Consider the following 20,361-nt stretch of genomic DNA (forward strand, 5'->3'; position numbering starts at 1 on the left):
AAGACCTGTTTCAATTCTCTTTCCAACATATAGGTGTGCTACCTTGGATTTCACTTTACTGTTTTCTCAATGATAGAATGGAGATAGCATGTGTTTCTGTCAACTTCATATGGATGTTGTGAAGATCCAGTAAAATAAAGGACAAAAAAAAATCCTTGGACCTCTAAAACTAAGTCTGTAATTTAGAATACTCTATTCATGGAGAGTAAAACAAATGTCCTAATTGTTACATATTTCCATGACCTAACAACCATATGAATTAACCAAATTTGACTCTTGTCAAAAAGATTTATTAACTTAAAATAGAATTACTTCAAATACAGACAAAAGCAACTTTCTGTTCAAGTTTGAATATTTTCAATATACAAGAATGTAGAAGAAAAAAATTCTGAATCTTCACGTTGTAGTTTTATTTTTTTTTTTTTTTACCTTTTAAAAAGTTTTTGGCACTACAAGGTTCTGTAAAGAATAGAAGTGACAAATTTAAAACACATGAAAGTTTTTCCTAATTCTTAAGAACAATATATATAAAGTCTGAAGCAACCGAAGTATGAATACAGCTAATAGAAAATAAAGAATGTAATTTTTAAATTCTCTCTTTATACAATTCATCAAGATTAAACAAAACATAAAATTCCCTTAAAAATAGGGTAATAAAATAGATGAAATTTGTATCACTCAATTTGGTGATACTAGTAAAAACTATAGTTCATATTTATATACAAATAATACAGTTTTTAAAAACAGTCTTAGAATTTAAATAAGCTACCTAAACGTGTTAAAATTTTAAATCAGGACCTGATTTTTTTTCTTTCCATTAAATGTCACTTTTTCTGCTGAATGTAACTGACATTGAGGTACGGATACCCTTGAGACAGCAGGATTGGCTGGTTGCTGTGCATCGGTAGACCAGCTGAAAGAAAATGGACTCGCATTACTCCGACACGTTTCCTCTTGGTGGGTGGGGACAACGCTCTCTACACCGACGGGTGGCACATCTGTCTGTTGGACATAACACAGACAGGAAACTGAAAGGCTTGTGCCTACTTATCTGACAACCCTTAGAATTTAACTTCTAGCTAGTTCTCTTTTTTTCTATTTATACAGTAAAGAGGAGATAAAGCATGTCAAAAACACTTAGCAGGGGAAGGAGGAGGACAGAAGGGGAAATGTGGGTATGTGAAAGAAAAGAGAAATGAAGGGGAGAAAACAAGGGGAACAAATTCACCAGGGAAGAACTTCAGACTCCCCCACACAACCCCACCAAGCCCTAAAAGGGTCTGTATGACCAAAAGTAACTTTACTCAACCCTAGTTCTTTACTCAGAATAAACCCACCATACTCAATGTTCTGCCACTCTACAGTACAGGGATGCCCCAGCAGTACATGGGATAGTTTAGGAAGGCTTAAATGGAATCAAGCCTGAAACCCATACCAGAGGCTTCCCCTTAAAGTTATCGTTTCATTCAGTCAACATTTCCTGAGTGCCTTTCTTGAATTTCTTGAACTTCTAGTTTAAGTGTAATTACTTTGACTCTAGTTTTTTAATTCCTAGGTTAACTAAGAGCTGAGGGCCAGACTCAGACATTCCCTATTAGAACTGAAATACCTTTGAGGCAAGCAGGCTAGATAAAATGCTACAAGTATTCCTTAGTTTGTATAGTCATTACTTAGATTAAAGCCATTATTGGTACATCAGCACCAACAAAATATAATGAATTCTAATGTCATTCAAGTCTTAGTTCAACAAAACAAATCTATGTCAGTATTCAATTCAAAAACTTCTATTAGATCCCCACTATTTACTAAACTGAGTCCAAAAACTTTTTCATAATATGGCCTCAGCCTACCTTCTCTAACCTTATCGCCTACACATCTTTCCCATTTTCTTTATATTCTAGTCCTATTATTTCCTTTTCTTTTTATGCCAGGCAAATATCAATGGCTTTGCATATATTATTCCCTTAGCTAAGAACTCTCTTCACATTGTCATCTCTAAAAAATCTCTGGAAAAAAAAATCCTGTATCTCTTTCACAGTCTAGTTCAAATGTCAAAATCTTATGTGAATTAATCCTTGGTGTCCCTATCTCCTGTTCTCTGCTAGGATAACATTAACTGATTCCCTCTAAGCTCCTATCCTTGTTTATTTTACATGTCTGGCTCTCCTAATAAAATGTGCCTTAGGCATACAGGTTTTACTTAATTCTTGCTTGAACAAGCACCTAGCACAGTGTGACACACAGTATACTCTCTCAATAAATGTTTATCGAATGCATAAAATTTCACTCCTTGTTCCTGGCCTTCACATAGCTTCCTCTGTCCCAGAATGAAACCCACCCAGTCTGTTTATCAATTTGCAAGCAACGGTACCTTGAGTATAGAACGGTTTGTTGGGCTGAAATCTGGCATTTCCCTGATGCATGAAGTTCTGATGCAAACCATAAGGCCACGAAGCTGGGACAAGAGGGAAATGGGGACGTGGTGCATGTTCCCAAGGAATTGGCGGATTTAGTCCTGGAAAGCCTGGCTCTGCATTTCAACAAGACAGGAAAGACATACTTTAAAACATCAGTTTGTTCATTTAAATATTCCTTCATTCCACAAAAATTTATTGAGTACCTACCAGTGAACAAGAACAATGCTAAATGCAAAGGATACCAAATTTTTTTAAGAATCAAACACTATAAATATGCCCAAATTATTCATAAAAGAGACATACAAGAGACAACGTACAATAATTCGTGGTCACTGCTGACAGATGGGTGGAAGGTGTTCTAAAGAAGGGGCTAATACATTTGGTTCAAGGATAAAGAAGGTTTTCCTACGATGATTAACTAAACTGAATTTTAAAGCACAAGGAACAAGTTAGGGAAAATGGGGCAAAGAGGGCACATTTTAGACAGAAGGAATAGCATGTACAACAGCCAGGAAACAGGAAAGCATGGCAAGTTTGGGAAGCTGCAAAACAATCAGCAATACAGAGAAAGGAGTAAAAGGTAGGTAGTGATAAGAAAAAAGGCTGGGGGCGCCTGGGTGGCACAGCGGTTGAGCGTCTGCCTTCAACTCAGGGCGTGATCCCGGCGTTCTGGGATCGAGCCCCACGTCAGGCTCCTCCGCTATGAGCCTGCTTCTTCCTCTCCCCACTCCCCCTGCTTGTGTTCCCTCTCTCGCTGGCTGTCTCTATCTCTGTCGAATAAATAAATAAAATCTTAAAAAAAAAAAAAAAAAAGGCTGGACAGCTATGGCAGGATTTACATTTCAAAGAACTACTGTACATCATTAAGAAACTTACATTTTATCCTAAAGACAATGGCAACTATCCTAGAAACAATTATATCATGGCCTGGAAGGTGATTCTCTTAGAGGCTAAAGCACTTGGTGTAATGGTTGAGAACTTGGGCTTTGGAGCCAACCAGGTTGACGTTCAAATCCCAGTTCCAAAAATTACTAAGGTTCACTTATGCACCTCAGGCTATTGTAAGAATTAAACTAGAAAACAAAAAGTAATGTGGATTACACAAGTTCTGGTATGTAAGTAGGAACTAAAAAAAAAATTTTTTATGAGTGCTATTCTTTCTATGGCAAACCACCCCACAATCTACTTTCCTTTAATGTATCCCTAAGTACATCTTTCAAAGTACGTCTTTTCAAAGTACTTGCTAAATCCTCTGGACCATTTTTGGTGGCTTTTTTCATTCAGAATCATAATGGGGCAGGAAATAACCTGAAAGACACTGTCCTCATTCACTAAATTTCCTAGCAGGAATGGAAATTAGGAGATACCGGATAGGGAGGAGTATACAGCAAGAAAACTAACTAAAACCCATACTAGCCACATTCTTAACCACCTCAGTCTTCTCAGGAGGTAACCAGAAAAACAAAGCAGCTGGTTCACTGAAAGTTCATAAAATCAAGTTACAACTAAGAGCTGAAGCTATACTACAGGGTATATTTTTTTCTTTAAATGAGACTAGGTGTACATATTGAGGTCCAGATCAACTGAGAAATGATGTTTTGACATAAAGGGTATTTCTTAGAATATATTCCAATCTCCCTTGGCCATTTTTCACTAACATTTTCATTAAAAAAAACATGGGAGGAGAGAAAAGATAGCTAACACAACTGGAGGACAGAATCACCAAGAGTTAATAAGGGCATCCTGCAGAAAGTGAGCTAAATTTAAAAATGGGGAGTGAGTTAGCCAAGCTTTGGAGCAAAGCAAAAGGAGGTGAGAGTAGGCAAGAGAGATATGAGGGAGAGGACCTTCCAGGCAGATGGAACAAATTAAGTAAACAATTAGGGATAAGAGACAGTATGGCATGTTTGTAGGATGTTAATTAGTTCATTAAGGCTGAAAGAGATCAACTAGTGGTGGTACAGGAAGGACTAAAACTGTAAAAACTGAGCCATTATACCAAAGGGCAAGACACTGGGTCTATGTTCATGGTTCTATAACTCGGTAACAATCATGGTACATGTCATGGCATATATACAATAAACATTTGTTGAATGACAGAACCAGAGATCACTTTAGAATGGCCATTATTCCATATATCCTTTGACTTTGGACATCTAAATGAGTTCCCACATTCTGGCATTTCTCCTCAGCAAAATACATTATCTATATTCAATCAAAAGAGTTCAGACATACCTCCTCCATCACAGTGCTCTAAGCAACAGCCTATTTTTGTTTAAAAGGTACTAAAATTCTTTTGAAAATTGATAAAGGGAAAAGAGTCAACCTTAGTCTACTATTGCTATACAAACTATACTTCAGGATAATCAAGTAGTTAAGGAAAAGTTCTTTATAGAATAATCAGAAATAGTAAATAGAAAACCATCATTTTACAACCCTTAGTGAAAGAATTATAAATTCTTTATAGAATAATCAGAAATAGTAAATAGAAAACCATCATTTTACAACCCTTAGCAATAATTATCAACAACAGCTATGACTATTATGTAAAAATTAATGAGGAACTTTATAATGGATATCCAATTCACTGATCAGTCTTAGGTCATGAAAAGAGTAACAGAAAGTTAAGTCTTTTTGAAATAAGGGAACAGGAACCATATAGCACCAACCAAAAAGTAAAATTCTTAACAAAAAAATAATAATAATAATAATAATAACCAGAATCAAATCCAGACTCTGGACCTAACTACCAATTTATAGGAAATATGGAAACAGAGGTACATTTTAAACAATGCCACAAAAACAAAATTCAGCCAACACTACAATGCAGGAAGTTCTATAGTTTCTTTAATAAAAAGTTTATATGAGGGGAAAATAACGAGGGGAAACTGTTGTAAATTAAAGGAGGCTTAAGAGATATAACAACCACATATAACGTATGGGGCTCTGTTTGAATTCTGATTCAAAAAAACCAACAATTTTAGAAAAATAGGTAAAAATAAACAAGTACTGGGTATTAGAGGATACAGGGTATGGTAATATTCTTGTTTTTGTTTTTGTTTTTTTTTAAGAAATACAAACAAGTTTATACAGAAATTTGATCCAAAGCCTGAGATTTGATTAAATACTAAAGCCAAAAGCTTTTTTTTTAAATGAGGAAAAGGAGTGGGTCGCCTGAGTGGCTCAGTCGGTTAGGAGTCCAACTCTTGATTTTGGCTCAGGACATGATCTTGAGGTTGTGGGCTCGAGACCCACATCAGGCTCCATGCTCAGAAGGGAACCTGCTTGAGATTCTCTCCTTCTCCCTCTAACCCCCCTAAAATAAATAAATCTTAAAAAAAAATAATAAAAAATAAAAGTAGTAAAGGAGTCAAGGACTAGCAAATACTGATAACTGTTAAAAGCTGGGTAATGGGGGGTAGTTTCATTATACTCTATTCATTCTTTTGTGTACATTTCAGATTTTCAATAAGAGTTTTAAAAATAAAAATATTATCGGGGCGCCTGGGTGTTGCAGTCAGTTGGGCATCTGACTCATGGTTTTGGCTCAAGTTGTGATCTGAGAGTCATTAGATCGAGCCCCCAGCTGGGCTCTGCACTCAGCGTTGAGATTCTCTCTCCTTCAGCCCCTCCCACTCAGGCACACTCTCTCACTCTAAAATGAATAAATAAGTCTTTTAAAAAATTATCAACTAAAAAGCTAGATGTAAGACAAGATTTATGGTTTATCAAATATTTTAATTATGCAAATATTTTTAAATGGATCATAAGACATCTAAATATTACTTGGCAGTTATGTCTAGGAATTGAGAATACAGATTATCTTTAATATTCAAATGTTCTATAATGAAGATGCATTTCTATAAACAAAAAAAACTAGTATTTTTAGTATTTTTTAATGCTACAAAGTGCTACTAATATCTTTTTAAAGAATTGCTTCTTACTGGGAGATAGTAAGAATCTAGGGCAAAGAGCACAGGTTTTGAAGAAAGAAACTGGTTTAAATCTTGGACCCACTGTGATTAATTATGACAGCATGACAGTTAAGTTACTTAACCCTGCAATTTCCTCAACTATAAAATTAGTTTTAATAATACCCTACACCAAGCTGGATTGCAGTGAAAATTTAAAATAAGTAACATTCATGTATATTACCTCATTTAATATTCACAACATCCCTGTGAGTTAGATGCTATTAATATCCCTATTTTAAGGATGAAACCAAAGCACAAAGAGATTAAGCAACTGCCTAATGCTACATAATAAATGGTAGGGCTAGGATCCAAATCCAGTGTGATTCCACAGCCCGTACTCCTGAACTTTATCTAATACTATACTGCTCCTCATAAATATTGCTTGCCATTCTTTTCCTCATATTTATTTCCCCAAGTTCAACCAGTAATACCCATCACCCAACCTTTCTACAGACAGATGCAAAAGAAGAAAAGGAAGGGTTACCCGAATTCCCCACTGTACCATTGTTCACCAGGGAATTTGGAGCCACAGTACGAGGCCAGTGTCCATCATGAGAAGAGTTAGGGATCGCCACAGGTCTGGCAGCAGGCTGTGCAAAGATGATGCTTGGATCGTTCAGGCCAATATTGCTGGGGGCACTGCCTGGTGCAGAATGGATCACTGGACCATGGATAGGCCAGGATGGGGCAGGGATCTGGAGAGGGTGCATCGGCAACAATCCCATATTGTGCATGGGAGAATACTGAGCTGGTGGTGACTGGGGAAAGTTATACATAGGCATCTGGACCTGATGGGGGGGCTGGGCTCCCTGCTGAGGTGGGCCAAGCTTGGGTTGGGATCCTGGCTGGGATGGAGACTGAGTAATGGCAGCTGATTGGGAAGAGTTCTGTGGAAATGGCTGGGGCTGAGGAGAGTAAGATGGTGAATCAGACTGCAAAGAGAAAAAGATAACATTTTACAATTAATTTTAAAACATGCTAATGTTATAAAAACAGATTATCTAAATACAAAATTATGGAGTTATTTTATCAGAACATTATAAACACGACTCTATGATGTGAATAAGAGCCTCATTTTACATGAAAATAGAATTTTCTGAGATTCTCAAACCCTCTCTGACACACATATTACCCTATGAACCTTTTTACTGTCCAAAGAAGAAAGAGCTTTGACATTATTCCCATCATGCAGAACCCACATTCCAACTGTAACTAGAAACCTTTATCTAAATATCTCACAGCCACTTTGATTCAGTCCCTCAACAAGTTACTGTCAGTTATATCTGGGCATTGTTCTAGGTATTAAAAATACAATACTAATATGTATGCCCTCATGGAACTTAAAGTTTATGGGGGAAAGGAGAAAGAGCAGATGAAGAGATTACATGAGCAATTACAATGAAATACAATGATTACTATGATAAAGAATGTATGATACATAGTATATAAGGAAATCCCAGAGCAGAAATACCTAAACGTACTCTGGGAGGAGAAAAAGATAAGATGAATCAAAGTGTAAATCAAGGATAGCTTCCCAGAGAAGTGACCCTTAAGTTGAGACACAAGGGTAAATAGCAAATCAGTCTGATAAAAAAGGGCACGGGTAAGGGAAGGAGAGGAGTCTTTCATGCAGATGGAACAACATGACTGAAAGTATATAGGCTCATGAACACCTGACTTGTTTAAGTAATTGGATTCTAAAAGAAGTCTATTATTACTGGAGTACAAGGGCAGGGGAATGGCAGATTTGAGGTTGAAGAACCAAAGAGGGACAAGATAATGAAGGGTCCCACAGGCCTTGCAGTTAAGACTTCATCCTGAAGGCACTGGGAAACTACTGAAGGGTTTCAAACCGGTCAGAACATGATCAATCTGTATTTTAGAAAAATCATTCTGGCTTAATGGGAATGAAATAGAGAATACGGGGTGCAGGGTGGCAGGGTGGGGGAAGAGACTAATGAAAGTGATTAAAAGGTTGTTATAAGATAGTAGCCCTGAGATGATGGTAACCTAGGCTAGGGAAATACAATATAGGGACATGAAAGCAAATAGCTGCGGGCTATTTTTTATAGGTAGAAATAACAGGAGTTGGTGACTGACTGGATGTGGGGATTGAGGGACGGGGGGTAGTTCTGGAAACTAGAAAGCAGGATCATTCAGTGAGATGGAGAACACAGGAGCAAGAAGAGACAAGTCTAGGAATTTGGAGAAAAGTATGTTACATTCTAGACATGTTGAGGTTAAAGTGCTTTGTGAGATATCAGAACAACAATACCCATTAGACAGACTCTGACCCAAATCTCAGGTTAGAGAAAAGTGAGTGCTAAAGCAAAGGGTAAAAGTTAGAAGCAGCAGAAGAAAGTGGTTAGGTTTTGGAGACAGGGCCTAAGGGTTCAAGCTCTAATTCCAAGTGTGTGCTGACCTCAGGCAAGAAACTTAAATCTCAGTTTCTTCACCTATAATGTATAAATAATAAACAGAATCTATCCAATTGGTTTTGTATAGACTAACTAAGCAATACATGTAGAAAATATAAACACCAAATTCAGGACAATACATACATTTTAGTAGCCAGGAAGGGATGCTAGGAAGGTTTTGAGATGGGAACAACATTCAAGAGGAATGCATAGGGATTATTGACTATGGCTAATTTTTTAATAAACCAAAGGTAACAAAATTTTACGAACTGTAAAGCCTGGTGGTACTACATGGATGTTTATTACTTTCTGCCCTTTTTTCAATATTTTATTATAAGAAACAGAAACAAAGATATATATGGCACACAGCACCCAATAGTGTTAGCTAATATTGTTGTTGTTATATAAGATTTATGACAATGTTAGGCCCATAAGTATGTATTCAGATATTACAGGTGAGGTTAGTGGCCTCCTAAATGTGGTTCCAACACTCTCCCTACATTGATCTTCAAATGCTGTAAGAATTTTTTCTAAAACACAGATCATACCAGATTTAGCATGTTTAATAGATAACAGCTTTGAAGCTACCTAGACCTGGGTTTGGATCTTTTAATTTCTATTATCAGATTCCCAGTTTGTCAACTTTGATCATACTAATACCTATCACTTCGCATGGCCACCCAAAGGATTCAGTGTGAAGCACCAAAGCACAGTGTCAGATTTAGAGTACGGAAGCATTCAATTAGTACTGAATTAATTAATAAGAAGTACAGGATGAATACAGATTTACACAAAGGTTAAGAGCAACTCAGCAAAGTTAATATGAAACTGGTGACTCTGAACTCCAATTTAATACTCTTCTTTCACAAGATATATTTCACTAGGTAGTCAGATCAGCTATGAGAAGACACATAAAAGCTTCAAGCAAGTCCAATGCCACGCATGTACTGCCCTATTGAAAATCTAACTCATCTCAATTTTTATGTCTATTTTTATAAATGTTGCTGATATTCTGCCTCTAGGGAAAGCCTGAAACCTCATACCTTATTTTAATCAAGCAACAAATATATTAGGTAGTTGTTATCTTATTTGACAAATAAAAAGGCAGGCTCAATGAAGTTAAGTAGCTTGCCCACAGATATAAACCCAGATCTCCATTACTCCAAAGGTAATGCTCATTCCACCTCATGTGCCTAGGAGGAACACCTCTACAAAGCACTGTGTAATCTGGATAACTATATTCGCCAGTCTACAAGACCACCCAATCACCCATCAAAGATGGTACTATCTTCCTACCAAAACTAATCCATTTGCAGGCAGAGTACTTACACATTCTGAAGACTGTCTAGTTCTTACGGACTGATCACTCTGTTGCTGGCCTGAACCAGCCACCTGTTGGGCATTTACAAGGCTGCGGACCAGCTGGGCTGCTAAGAGAAGACATCAGAAAGAAAATCAACAGATAAAGAAAACAACAGAGAAATGACAATCAATAAACTCCCTCCTTCTGCTGAAGAGTCTCAAATTGCTCTGAGATTTTATAAACTTGGACTTTTAAAGTATTATTATGTTTGTGAAGAATTTGTAACAACTAATTTCTTTTTAAAGCTATTTTTCAATCTTGCAAATCACTAAAAAAAATATACTGGTGGTAGAAACAAGAACAAAAAGAGAAATACTCCTTTTCTAAAGGAGACGATATATTTAAGAAAATACCTCCTGCAACAAGAACCTGAGTAACTGGAAATCATCACTTCTAAAATATTCTATTTTTTCTTTCACTAAATTCTCATTTGGGTTTCTAATTCTTAAAATTACTTATGAATTATAACAGGAACAGATCTCCCTCTCAAATAAGAACAGTGGTAAGAGATATAATTTCTCCTGTATATGTTCCCAGAAAAAAAATTTAACTTCTATTATCTTTTGACAGTGAAGGAATAAAGAAGGTAACTCAAATCCAAAGAATACTCGAAGGGTGTTTACTGAATACAACAGACTGCTAAGACCTTAATAGTAAATATATTTGAATACTGTTCAAAATAAAAGACTGTCTAAATTTTCTCTCTTTAAGAAATTCTAAGATCTAAACTCATACTGCTAAGTTTGGAATAGAGAGGAATCAGAGCCCTTAGAATGACATCACAAATGACCTTATTTCTACCAAAAACTATTTTTGGACTTTTCTATTTACCTGCCACACTGCTATTCCTCTGACGGGCCAGCTTGACCTCTGGGCACTCCCTTCGTACATGTCCTGCATCTCCACATATAAAGCATCTGAGGTCTCTGGGGTCTCTGAACTCTCGAGTGTCGTGGAGGTCTCGGGCGTCAACAAGGTCTCGGGAATCTTTCTCCTCTTCATTCCCATCCTTCTCTTCTTCACTGTCTTTCTTCTTTAGTCTAAACAGTAAACTGCTGATACCAATAATGTGGGGCTAGGGACTTGTAAACTGAATGAATCACAGAACAAACTAAACTATACAAAAGTCTCACAATAAAGGAATTAACATGCCCACTGTTCCATGCACTTTTTTTTAAGGCAAGGGACCTCACATTTAGAGCACACCTCCTCATATGGCAGAAACTGGGTATTCCAGTAGTTTAATAATATCAAATTAGAAAAAAATTTTTAATATTGAGTTTTAATCTTATAACAATCCTTAGAGGTTGGTATTGCTTAGAGAAAGTGTCTTCTCTAAATTTAAGTCAGTATATAGCACTGATGGAACCTAGGAGTTCGTTCTATCTGAAAAGTTCTAAGCTCTTTATATTAGGCAAGACTTAATAACTAAAGAAAGGATTTTCCTGGCCTATTAAAGATAGTATACAAAATATAGGGAAGTCTATTTCATAAATGTATTTTCAGGGGGTGTGGAGGATGTATATTCCTCAAGGTATATATTATATAGGTATACCTCACAGTAAATACCGCAAAGATTCAGTTAATCATATTTTAATTACTGATTTGCAGAACTATGAGGTACTCAGCAAGAACCCCATGACTTGGTCATTTTTTTTCTTGGCTCCTGGCACAGTTTCCAGTAGAGTAGGTGTCAATAAATGCTTCTTCAATTAAAAAAACAAAAAACAAAAAAACCCTTGAATGAATTAATAAGCGAACGAATGAATGCAATACCATTGTGCCACAAATAAATCTCACTCCATTAACAAAATTCCACTCCAATACACATTTTACCTAATGTCCAATTTAAAGTCCTGAACCTTCTAAAACATACATGAACACGGTTATAGCTACAACTGGCCTCACTTTTATTTTCCCTGTAATGTTGATACATAATCATTTGCCAACCTTCTCCTTTTAGGGCAGTCTTTCATGTAGTGGCCTATTTTTCCACACACACGACAACATCGATCATTGGGAGCCAGTTCTCCATCTGTTAATACTCGGGAATCAAAGAAGTATTCCTAGGGAGAAAATAAAACTTTACTAGAAGAAAAAAAAAAACCCACTATGAATTGTGGAATCCAAATGGAAAGATGTAAACATAGTTTTAAAAAAAGGAAATAAATGGGGCGCCTGGTGGCTCAGTCGGTTAAGCATCTGCCCTCCCAGAGTCCTGCGATCCATCCCTGTGGAGGGCTCCCTACTCTGCAGGGAGTCTGCTTGTCCCTTTCTCCCTCTGCTGCTCCCCCTGCTTCTGCACACATTCTCTACATGTGTCAAATAAATTTTTAAAATCTTAAAAAAAAAAAAAAATTATCATCAGTGGGGCCCGTGGGTGGCTCAGGTGGTTGAGTGTCCAGCTCCTGATTTCAGCTCAGGTCATGATCTCAGGAGTTATGGGATCCAGACCCCAGCTGGGCTCCACGCTTGGCGGGGAGTCTGCTTCTCTCCTTCTCCCTCTCCCTCCACTCCTCCCCCTGCTCTCTCTCAAATAAAGAAAGAAAGAAAAAGAATTATCATCATCAATATCACAGTTGCTAACAGTGCTAACCACTTTACAAATCTACATTATTTCTTCATTCATCTGTGGCATCTTTACATAATAATCCAATAGACAGATACTACTTTCATCCTCATTTATAGATGAGGAAACAGAGGCTCAGAGAATTCGAGTCATTTGCCCATAGTAAAAAAGCTGGTATGTAAGCAGGATTTAATGCTAAGTCGGTCTGACTACAAATCTCATGCTTTCTGCCTTAGCAAGCTATTTCTAGAAAAGCATTATTCTCTTTACAAAAGAGCTCCCTGTCAATAAAGTAATCCTCTGGTTTATTTAAAATATGACTGGATTTGCATATAACATTTCAAGAACATACAACATTTATTATATAAAACAGGGTATAGCTAAAGAGTAGGTAGAGAACCAATACAAAGTAAATCATTTTCCCAAGTTTCAGAAGTACCAGGATCATTTTTCCTTTATCCTACCACCAGCGTACTCTTCTAAGCTTTAGCTCAGTTTTGTTTTACACTATCACAAAGACTAGTTTGTCCTAACATTACTCACATCTCTGGAAGGCAAGAGAACATGTCCACTTAGCTAAACTCTTCAAATCTATCTAAAGTCAAAGATAAAAGTGTGAGAGAGACACGTACTAAGATGGCTATCATAAAAAGATACAGGACGTAGATGAAATGGAACCCACACATACAGTTGGTGGGAATGTAAAATAATACAGCTGCTTTAAAAAACAGTTTAGCAGGACCTCAGAAAGTTAAACATAAATTTGTTAAAAACAAACCAGCAATTCTGTTAGGTATATACCCAAAAGAAACATACATCCACACAAAAATTTGTGCAGATATATTCACAGCGCATGAAAAAGTAGAAACAACTCAAATGTCCAACAAAAGTGATGAATGGATAAATAAAATCTGATATATTCCATTTAATGGAATACTGTTCAACCATAAAAAGGAATGAAGTGGTGATACATGCTATCACATGAATGAACCCTGAGAACGTTAGCCCAAATGAAAGCAGCCAGTCACAAAAGGCTACATATTTCATGATTCCATTTCTAAGAAATGTCCACATAGGCAAACCTACAGAAATAAAAAACAGATCAGGGGTTTGAGGAGTGGGAGAGAAGAGGAATGGGGAATGACTGCTAATGGGGACAGGGGTTTCCTTCAGAGAGAAACAAAATGTTCTAAATTAGATTGTGGTGATGGCTGCAGAATCCTGTGAATATACTATAAGCCACTGAATTTACTGCTTACTGTATATTAGTGAATTATATACAATGTGAATTATATCAATAAAGCTGTTTTGTTAAAAAAAAGATGAAAGATATAATTTTTCACATTTATTATTGAAGAAACCAATGTAGCTAATCAAAATCTTCATCATCACATTTTCTGCCAAGACCAAATGAAAGCCTTTGTCAACCGAGGAAGCATCCTGAACCTGCTCTCGTTCACCCATCGCCTCTAGTTAATCACAAATTGTATCCATTTTATTCCTGAATCTCTCTTTAATCTACTTTTCTCCATTCTACCATCCCAGTTAAGGTGGCCTAGACCTGAGGGTCAGCCAACTTTTCTTGTAAAGAGCCACAGAGGAAATATTATAGGTGCTGTGACAAAACTGAAGATATTTTACATAATAAGAGAAAGCAAATTTCCACTAAATTTTTATTGAAGAATTTCAAAATATACTACTAATAATAATTGAGTATAATTTTTTGTAATGTAAGTTTACTAATTAGAAGAAAGGAATTCTTTTTTAAGATTTTATTTATTTATTTGACAGGGAGAACAAGAGAGCACAAGCAGGGGGTGCAACAACGGGACAGGGAGAAGCAGAATCCCCACTGAGCAGGGAGCCAGATGTGGGGCTTTATGATCCCAGGACTCCTGGGATCATAACCCGATCCAAAGGCAGACACTTAACCGACTGAGCCACCCAGCTGACCCTAAAAGAAAGGAATTCTTCCTGGGAGAGACATTTCACTTAACTGAGGCTCAAAATTAGTGTTCTCTATCATTAAAGTTGATAGCAAATGTTCATTTGTTAGTGCTAATCTGCAATTACATTTTATGTATTTCATCTTTGAAAATGTTTTTCACAGATGCAAAGACCGAAGATTCAAGGTAAAGAATTAGATATAGAGTGCAAATGAAGGACTAGCCTCTGATAAAAAAAAATGTATCTGTAGATGCAGGCAGATTTATAGGTTTACAGAAAGTTGAAGGAATATCTGATACTATCTTGTCTCATAGGGAAAACCTCTAAGAATGAGAAGGAGAGAGGTGAAAGGTGGGACAAAGTGCAATAGGTATTGAATTTTGAGTACAATAAAATTGAAATTAGTTCTTATTGAATAGGATATACAGGTAAAGAAAGGTATTAAGAATGTCAGATGGTTCTGAGAGTCTAATTTAGGCTGGTAAACATTAATTTATACTTGTATTATATAAATAAAACCACCTAGCTTTAGGACTTCTTTTCATAGTGCTTAGTTGCCGAAGCATAGACAGACGGTAGATAAGGTGAATTCATATAAGGCTGAACATACAAGGGTGCAAGAGGACAATGGTGCAAAGGAATTTAAAGTATATGCCAGACAGGAGACCAGGAAATCTAAGTTAATGGGAAGAAAAATGAAGACAGAAGATAGCTGATAGAAGATAGCTGACAGAATGGGAGAAAATGGGTCATTATAGTAGAGGACCTAATGATGCAGAAGAATAAAAAGGGAATATGTGAGTGAATGAAAAAGATGAATGAATAGAAAATATACTTGTCTTCATTTTCATTAGTGTAGGAATGAAACACATCCATTTTGTATGCCTACAAGCCTAGTTAGTACATAGCAGAGAAACTGGTTAAGTAGGAATTCAGGGATGCCTGGGTGGCTCAGTTAAGCATCTGCGTTCGGCTCAGGTCATAAACCCAGGGTCCTGGGATCAAGCCCCGCATCGGGCTCTCTGCTCAGCAAGGAGTCTGCTTCTCCCTCTGCCTGCCACTCCCCCTGCTTGTGCTCACTCTTTCTCTCTCTGACAAATAAATAAATAAAATCCAAAAACAAATAAATGAACAAAAAAAACAACCAAACAAAAAAAAAGTAGGAATTTAATAAATATATGTTTTAAGAATATATTTTACTGTGGAAAGTATAAGCATGAAAGACTTTAAAGGGTATTTTCTACAATATCAGTTATAACACTGATATAGTAAAAACAATCTAAATGCCCATTAAAGGAGAGTAGTTAAACTAGTATAAACAAGCCATAGAATACTATATATTAACTTTTAAAACAGAAAGAAATAGATCAAAAAATGGTTAGCAGACTCATAGGCCCCTTCAGATAGGCCTCAAACTGACGTCTGGCTCTTACACCAAATGATATTCAAGACCAAAGACTGATATCTATTAGGTCTACTTACACTGAGTTATTAAGAGTTACTAAAATTTTGTATTCATAGACTAAAATTAGCACATTTGCAGTTTACTAAGGATTCTAATATTCTGCTAAAAAGTCTGACAACATGAAACTGCTAGGTTCCTATAGAACATATGCACATATACACACTAATAGTTGGAATTCCCACAATTTTCAGGTAAAATGCTTTATCAGTGTATCAGCAGATTTGTTTTGATCTGACTGTGCTCTCTTCATTTAATGTTTTTTTAATAGTATGTTAGTAAAATCATTGTTGGATTTTCCTTTTGTTTGACATTTTGTTCTTACACAACTTTCGTGTCATTTCAAATTTTACTATTATTTTCTTTCTCTCCATTATAATTATTATCACCCCTCCCCAAGAGGCAAGACAAAAAAAATGTCAAGAATCAGTGCCACAAGGGGAAAAACCTGTAGATTTTTCTGCTTTTCTTACCCTACACCCCAAAGAAAGAGTGCAGAAACTGTACTGAACAAGATCAAGAATATTATGCAATAGTAAAGACACAGTTTCTCTCTTGAGATTGCTTCTCTTGGAAGTTTTTCTCTGTGAAACTTAGACCTCTTCCCATTAGAAAGCAAGCAAAAAACAGAGTGAGACCAAGAGGAATGGGAAATACTATGCCTCCCAGTTCAGACAAAAGGAATCCTCTCAGTTCCATGCCATCAAATTCAGTTACCAGGGCTACACCAAAATTAGCGCAGAAGCCTCAGCAAGTAAGAAGTATTTCTTTGGTGTTGTCCTGTTTATATTTTCATCAAGATTTCTAAAGATAGAAGAGGGGCAATGGGCAGCACCTCAAATTCAAAATTTAAGGATACCGACAATTGACTACCTTCATTCATTCAACAAATGCTTATTTGGTACATCCAATGTGCCATCTTAATAGGTACTGGAGATATGATGGTGAAGAGACATAACAGACCCTTGTCCTCACAGAGCTACAGTCTAACTGGGGAGACAGAATTAAAAAGATACACAAAATTTAGCAAATAGATATCTCATTATGAACTACGATAAGTGCAATAAAAAAAATACAGGAAGTGTATAATCATCACTTTCCCCTATTTCTAACACCAACTTGGAAACAGGATAAGGCTTCCTATACCACAAAAAAAGCACTTCTGTAAGAAAAAAGATTCAGAATCTAAATTATATAAACTTACAGCTTCTCTGCCAATGAGTGGATAAAAGGGGGTACCAAAAAGTTTCCTTCCATTGATAAATGCCTTCATGATAAAATTGGTCACTATGGAAAAAAGAAAAAAAAAATAAAAATGCAGACCTTAATGTGTAAAAGCTTTAAAAACAGGGGATTTCTGTATTTAAAACTTACTTTTTCTAGAAACTCCAGCACCAAGGTTATGATTCAAGTCAAAAGGATCTAGAAAAGAAATATTTATTTTTTAATTAAGAATTCTGTTCACTATTACATAAAATATACGTATGAGCCATAAAGTAATACCACATAGAAAGTAATACTATATAACTCGGACCATTCAAGTCAGCAAATTATTCTTCTAAAATTATAGATTAAAAAGGATAGGAACTTGGGGGGAGAGAGAAAAATAATAAAAGGATAGAAACATAAAAATCAAGAGGAAGAATCTTCCAAATTCTAATGTGTTTACAGTTTTCCCTTCAATTTCCTTGCCAAATGAAACTCTGGCTTTTTGTTTCCTTTCGTTCCTCAGTTAACATCAGCTAAATGATAACCTTCAATTGCAATGCATTTGGATGTCCACTGCTTCTCAAAAGTTGTCAACAGCTTTTTCTGCCGAATGCTAATTACGTATTCCTTGAAATCAAACTCTTCAGTATAGAAGCGAAGCAGTCCCAACCAAAGCTCTCCTAATGTTTCTGTGTTCTTTCCAAGTGAAGGTAAACGCTTTTTCTATAGATAAGAAAAAAGAGAGAGAGATGGCTATATATCTGCTCAAAACATGGACCCCAAATCTAAGTAAAATTATTAAATTATGCAAATCCCAATACATATCAGTGAACATTCTATAACATAAAGACTATGAAAAAATTACCAGTTCTTCTGTTTTATCAAAGAAAAATGCATTCCATCCATCAACCATTCTCTGTGGAATCTGTTTTCCATCAAAGATCTGTAAAAACAATTTTATTACTAGATTCCAAGTCCTCTAATGAAAATGCCTAAGTATCCTCATATCATTTTAGAATGTACCTATAATAGATACTGAGATACTTCTTTCCAAAAGGAACACGTCAGGATGATATAATTTGATGCCAAGTTATTAATGAATAAAATATATCTAGAAGATCAAAGCTGAGAAAGGATATCTTAAGAGCATGAGACTCTACAAATGACATATTTAATGTTATCTATTTGGCCTGTCAAAACACATCCAGCCCAAGACTAATGAAGTAAAACAAAAGAAAAAAAAAACAACGAAAATCACATTTTCATCATAGATGTAGAAATACGTAATACCTATTGATTTGTACACCCAAAGGAAATCAACAGAACCACTTGTTTTGGGGAAGGGCTCTAGTACTTTTAATCAGTTATCTGTATCAGATGAGGCTGAAAAGTTCCTGGGTATTGATTTCTTTAAAAAGAAAATTAGGTAGCTTTTCCTGACATCTTGATAAAAACTAAAATCTTCATGATTAATTATGAATAATAATCCACTGTCATGAGTAAAGGGAGGGGGTAGTAATGCTACTTTACTAGAAGAAAAGTATCCCTTAAGATGAGTTCTTTAAAAAAGCAAAAAGTTGCAACAAGTTCACAGTCACTAGACCTCATTTCTAGTCTCAGTTCTGCCTGGTGGTGATTCTAGACAAGACAATTATCCTCCTAAACCCTTCATTGTTTTCCCAATGAAAATGAAGATTAATTAGGTCAGTTGTTTTCAAATTTCATTCTTCTTTTAAGCTGTAGAATCCTTTCCTAAAACGGAACCTTCCTGGAAGCTTAACACAGAATCCTAAGTGGAGAAAATATACCCCATTTTCCTCCTACCTCACTTCTCACACATACACTAATGAACCCCTAGAGCTTACCAGAAAATACTTTAAAACCATCAGATAAGGTGGTCCCCATCAACCCTTTCATTTCAGATGGCACAGTAATTTACAAAATTAACATGTCTGGCCCCTCTAATTTCATTCTCAGGTTTAAGTTCCTTGTAAGGCAAAAACTGTCACTTAACACTGGAGCCAAAATTCCTACTACATCAAAGCCTGCTATATAGAGAGAATACTTAATACAAGTTTGTTGAATAAATGTATTTGCTCTGGAAGCACGTTTGCAAAAAGATCAAGTTTCCAGAAACCTGAGCTAAGAAGTTGTGGTGTTTTTTGTTTTTTGTTTTTTTTTTTTTTTTGAGAGAGAGAGTGCACATGTGCATGCGAGCACAAAGGAGGAGGGGCAGGGGGAAGAGGGAAAGAGAGACTCTCAAGCCGACTCCCACTGAGCGTGGAATCCAATGCACTGCTCAATATCACAACCTTAAGATCACGACCTGAGCTGAAATCAAGAGTTGGACACTTAACTGACTGAGATACCCAGGCGCCCCAGTTGCTTTCTATATATATATGTAAGTTAAATACAGTTACCACTTATCTACTATAAATTCTAACACTTCATAAAATAAACAAGGGAGAGCGTGGCAATTAGATATTGATACCTACAATAAATCTTGCCCTGAAAAAAAGAAACGAAGGTATCAAAGAAACCAAAGTGTAATATTTCACCATTATAGAATATTTTACCCATATAGATACTATTATAGGTCTATGGGAGTAATATAAGCTATGTCGTTAGACCTTGATTCTTTTTAATATAATTACTTTTAACTAACAACTATGATCCAAACCCAACTATGTTGGCTGACAACACAGTGAAAGTGGACCCTATGGGCCTTGGAAGGTATTTAATCACTGATTTGCCTATTTTTTTTTAAGAGCTCTCATATTTCACATTCTATCTTTCCACTGTTTCAGCCCTTTAAAGGATTAATGTTATCCCCCCTTTTTTCTTACACACACACACACACACACACACACACACAATTTCTCTTTCCATTTCTCTCTTCACTTTCTCTCAACACCAATCATGCTCTACTCAAATAGCAAGCTCTACTCAGTCCTCCCTCTAACACCTCAGGAACAATCGTATTTGTACAAGGAGTGACCCTGT

At 36.2% G+C, this 20,361-nt stretch overlaps 1 protein-coding gene across 11 annotated transcripts in view; it reads right to left on the minus strand.

The window, feature by feature from the left end:
• Positions 1–268: 268 nt before the first annotated feature.
• TUT4 (terminal uridylyl transferase 4) overlaps positions 269–20,361 on the minus strand; it is a 117,415-nt gene continuing 97,322 nt past the window's right edge. For 4 of the 11 annotated variants that reach the window (XM_034652628.1, XM_034652635.1, XM_034652586.1 and 1 more), the window contains 10 exons: positions 18,224–18,301; positions 17,904–18,081; positions 17,524–17,571; positions 17,354–17,436; positions 12,122–12,237; positions 11,003–11,226; positions 10,138–10,238; positions 6,876–7,323; positions 2,372–2,530; positions 269–913 (listed from right to left, as the gene is read on the minus strand). In XM_034652628.1, coding sequence (XP_034508519.1) covers positions 825–913; positions 2,372–2,530; positions 6,876–7,323; positions 10,138–10,238; positions 11,003–11,226; positions 12,122–12,237; positions 17,354–17,436; positions 17,524–17,571; positions 17,904–18,081; positions 18,224–18,301 — 1,524 coding nt within the window. In that variant the 3' untranslated portion in view covers positions 269–824. Of the gene's footprint in view, positions 1,003–2,371; positions 2,531–6,875; positions 7,324–10,137; positions 10,239–11,002; positions 11,227–12,121; positions 12,238–17,353; positions 17,437–17,523; positions 17,572–17,903; positions 18,082–18,223; positions 18,302–20,361 lie in introns of all 11 variants that reach the window. The other 7 variants (XM_034652643.1, XM_034652621.1, XM_034652656.1 and 4 more) reach the window with 6 other exon arrangements.

The sequence above is a fragment of the Ailuropoda melanoleuca genome, chromosome 2, assembly GCF_002007445.2.
Source record: "Ailuropoda melanoleuca isolate Jingjing chromosome 2, ASM200744v2, whole genome shotgun sequence".
Taxonomy (NCBI): Eukaryota; Metazoa; Chordata; class Mammalia; order Carnivora; family Ursidae; genus Ailuropoda; species Ailuropoda melanoleuca.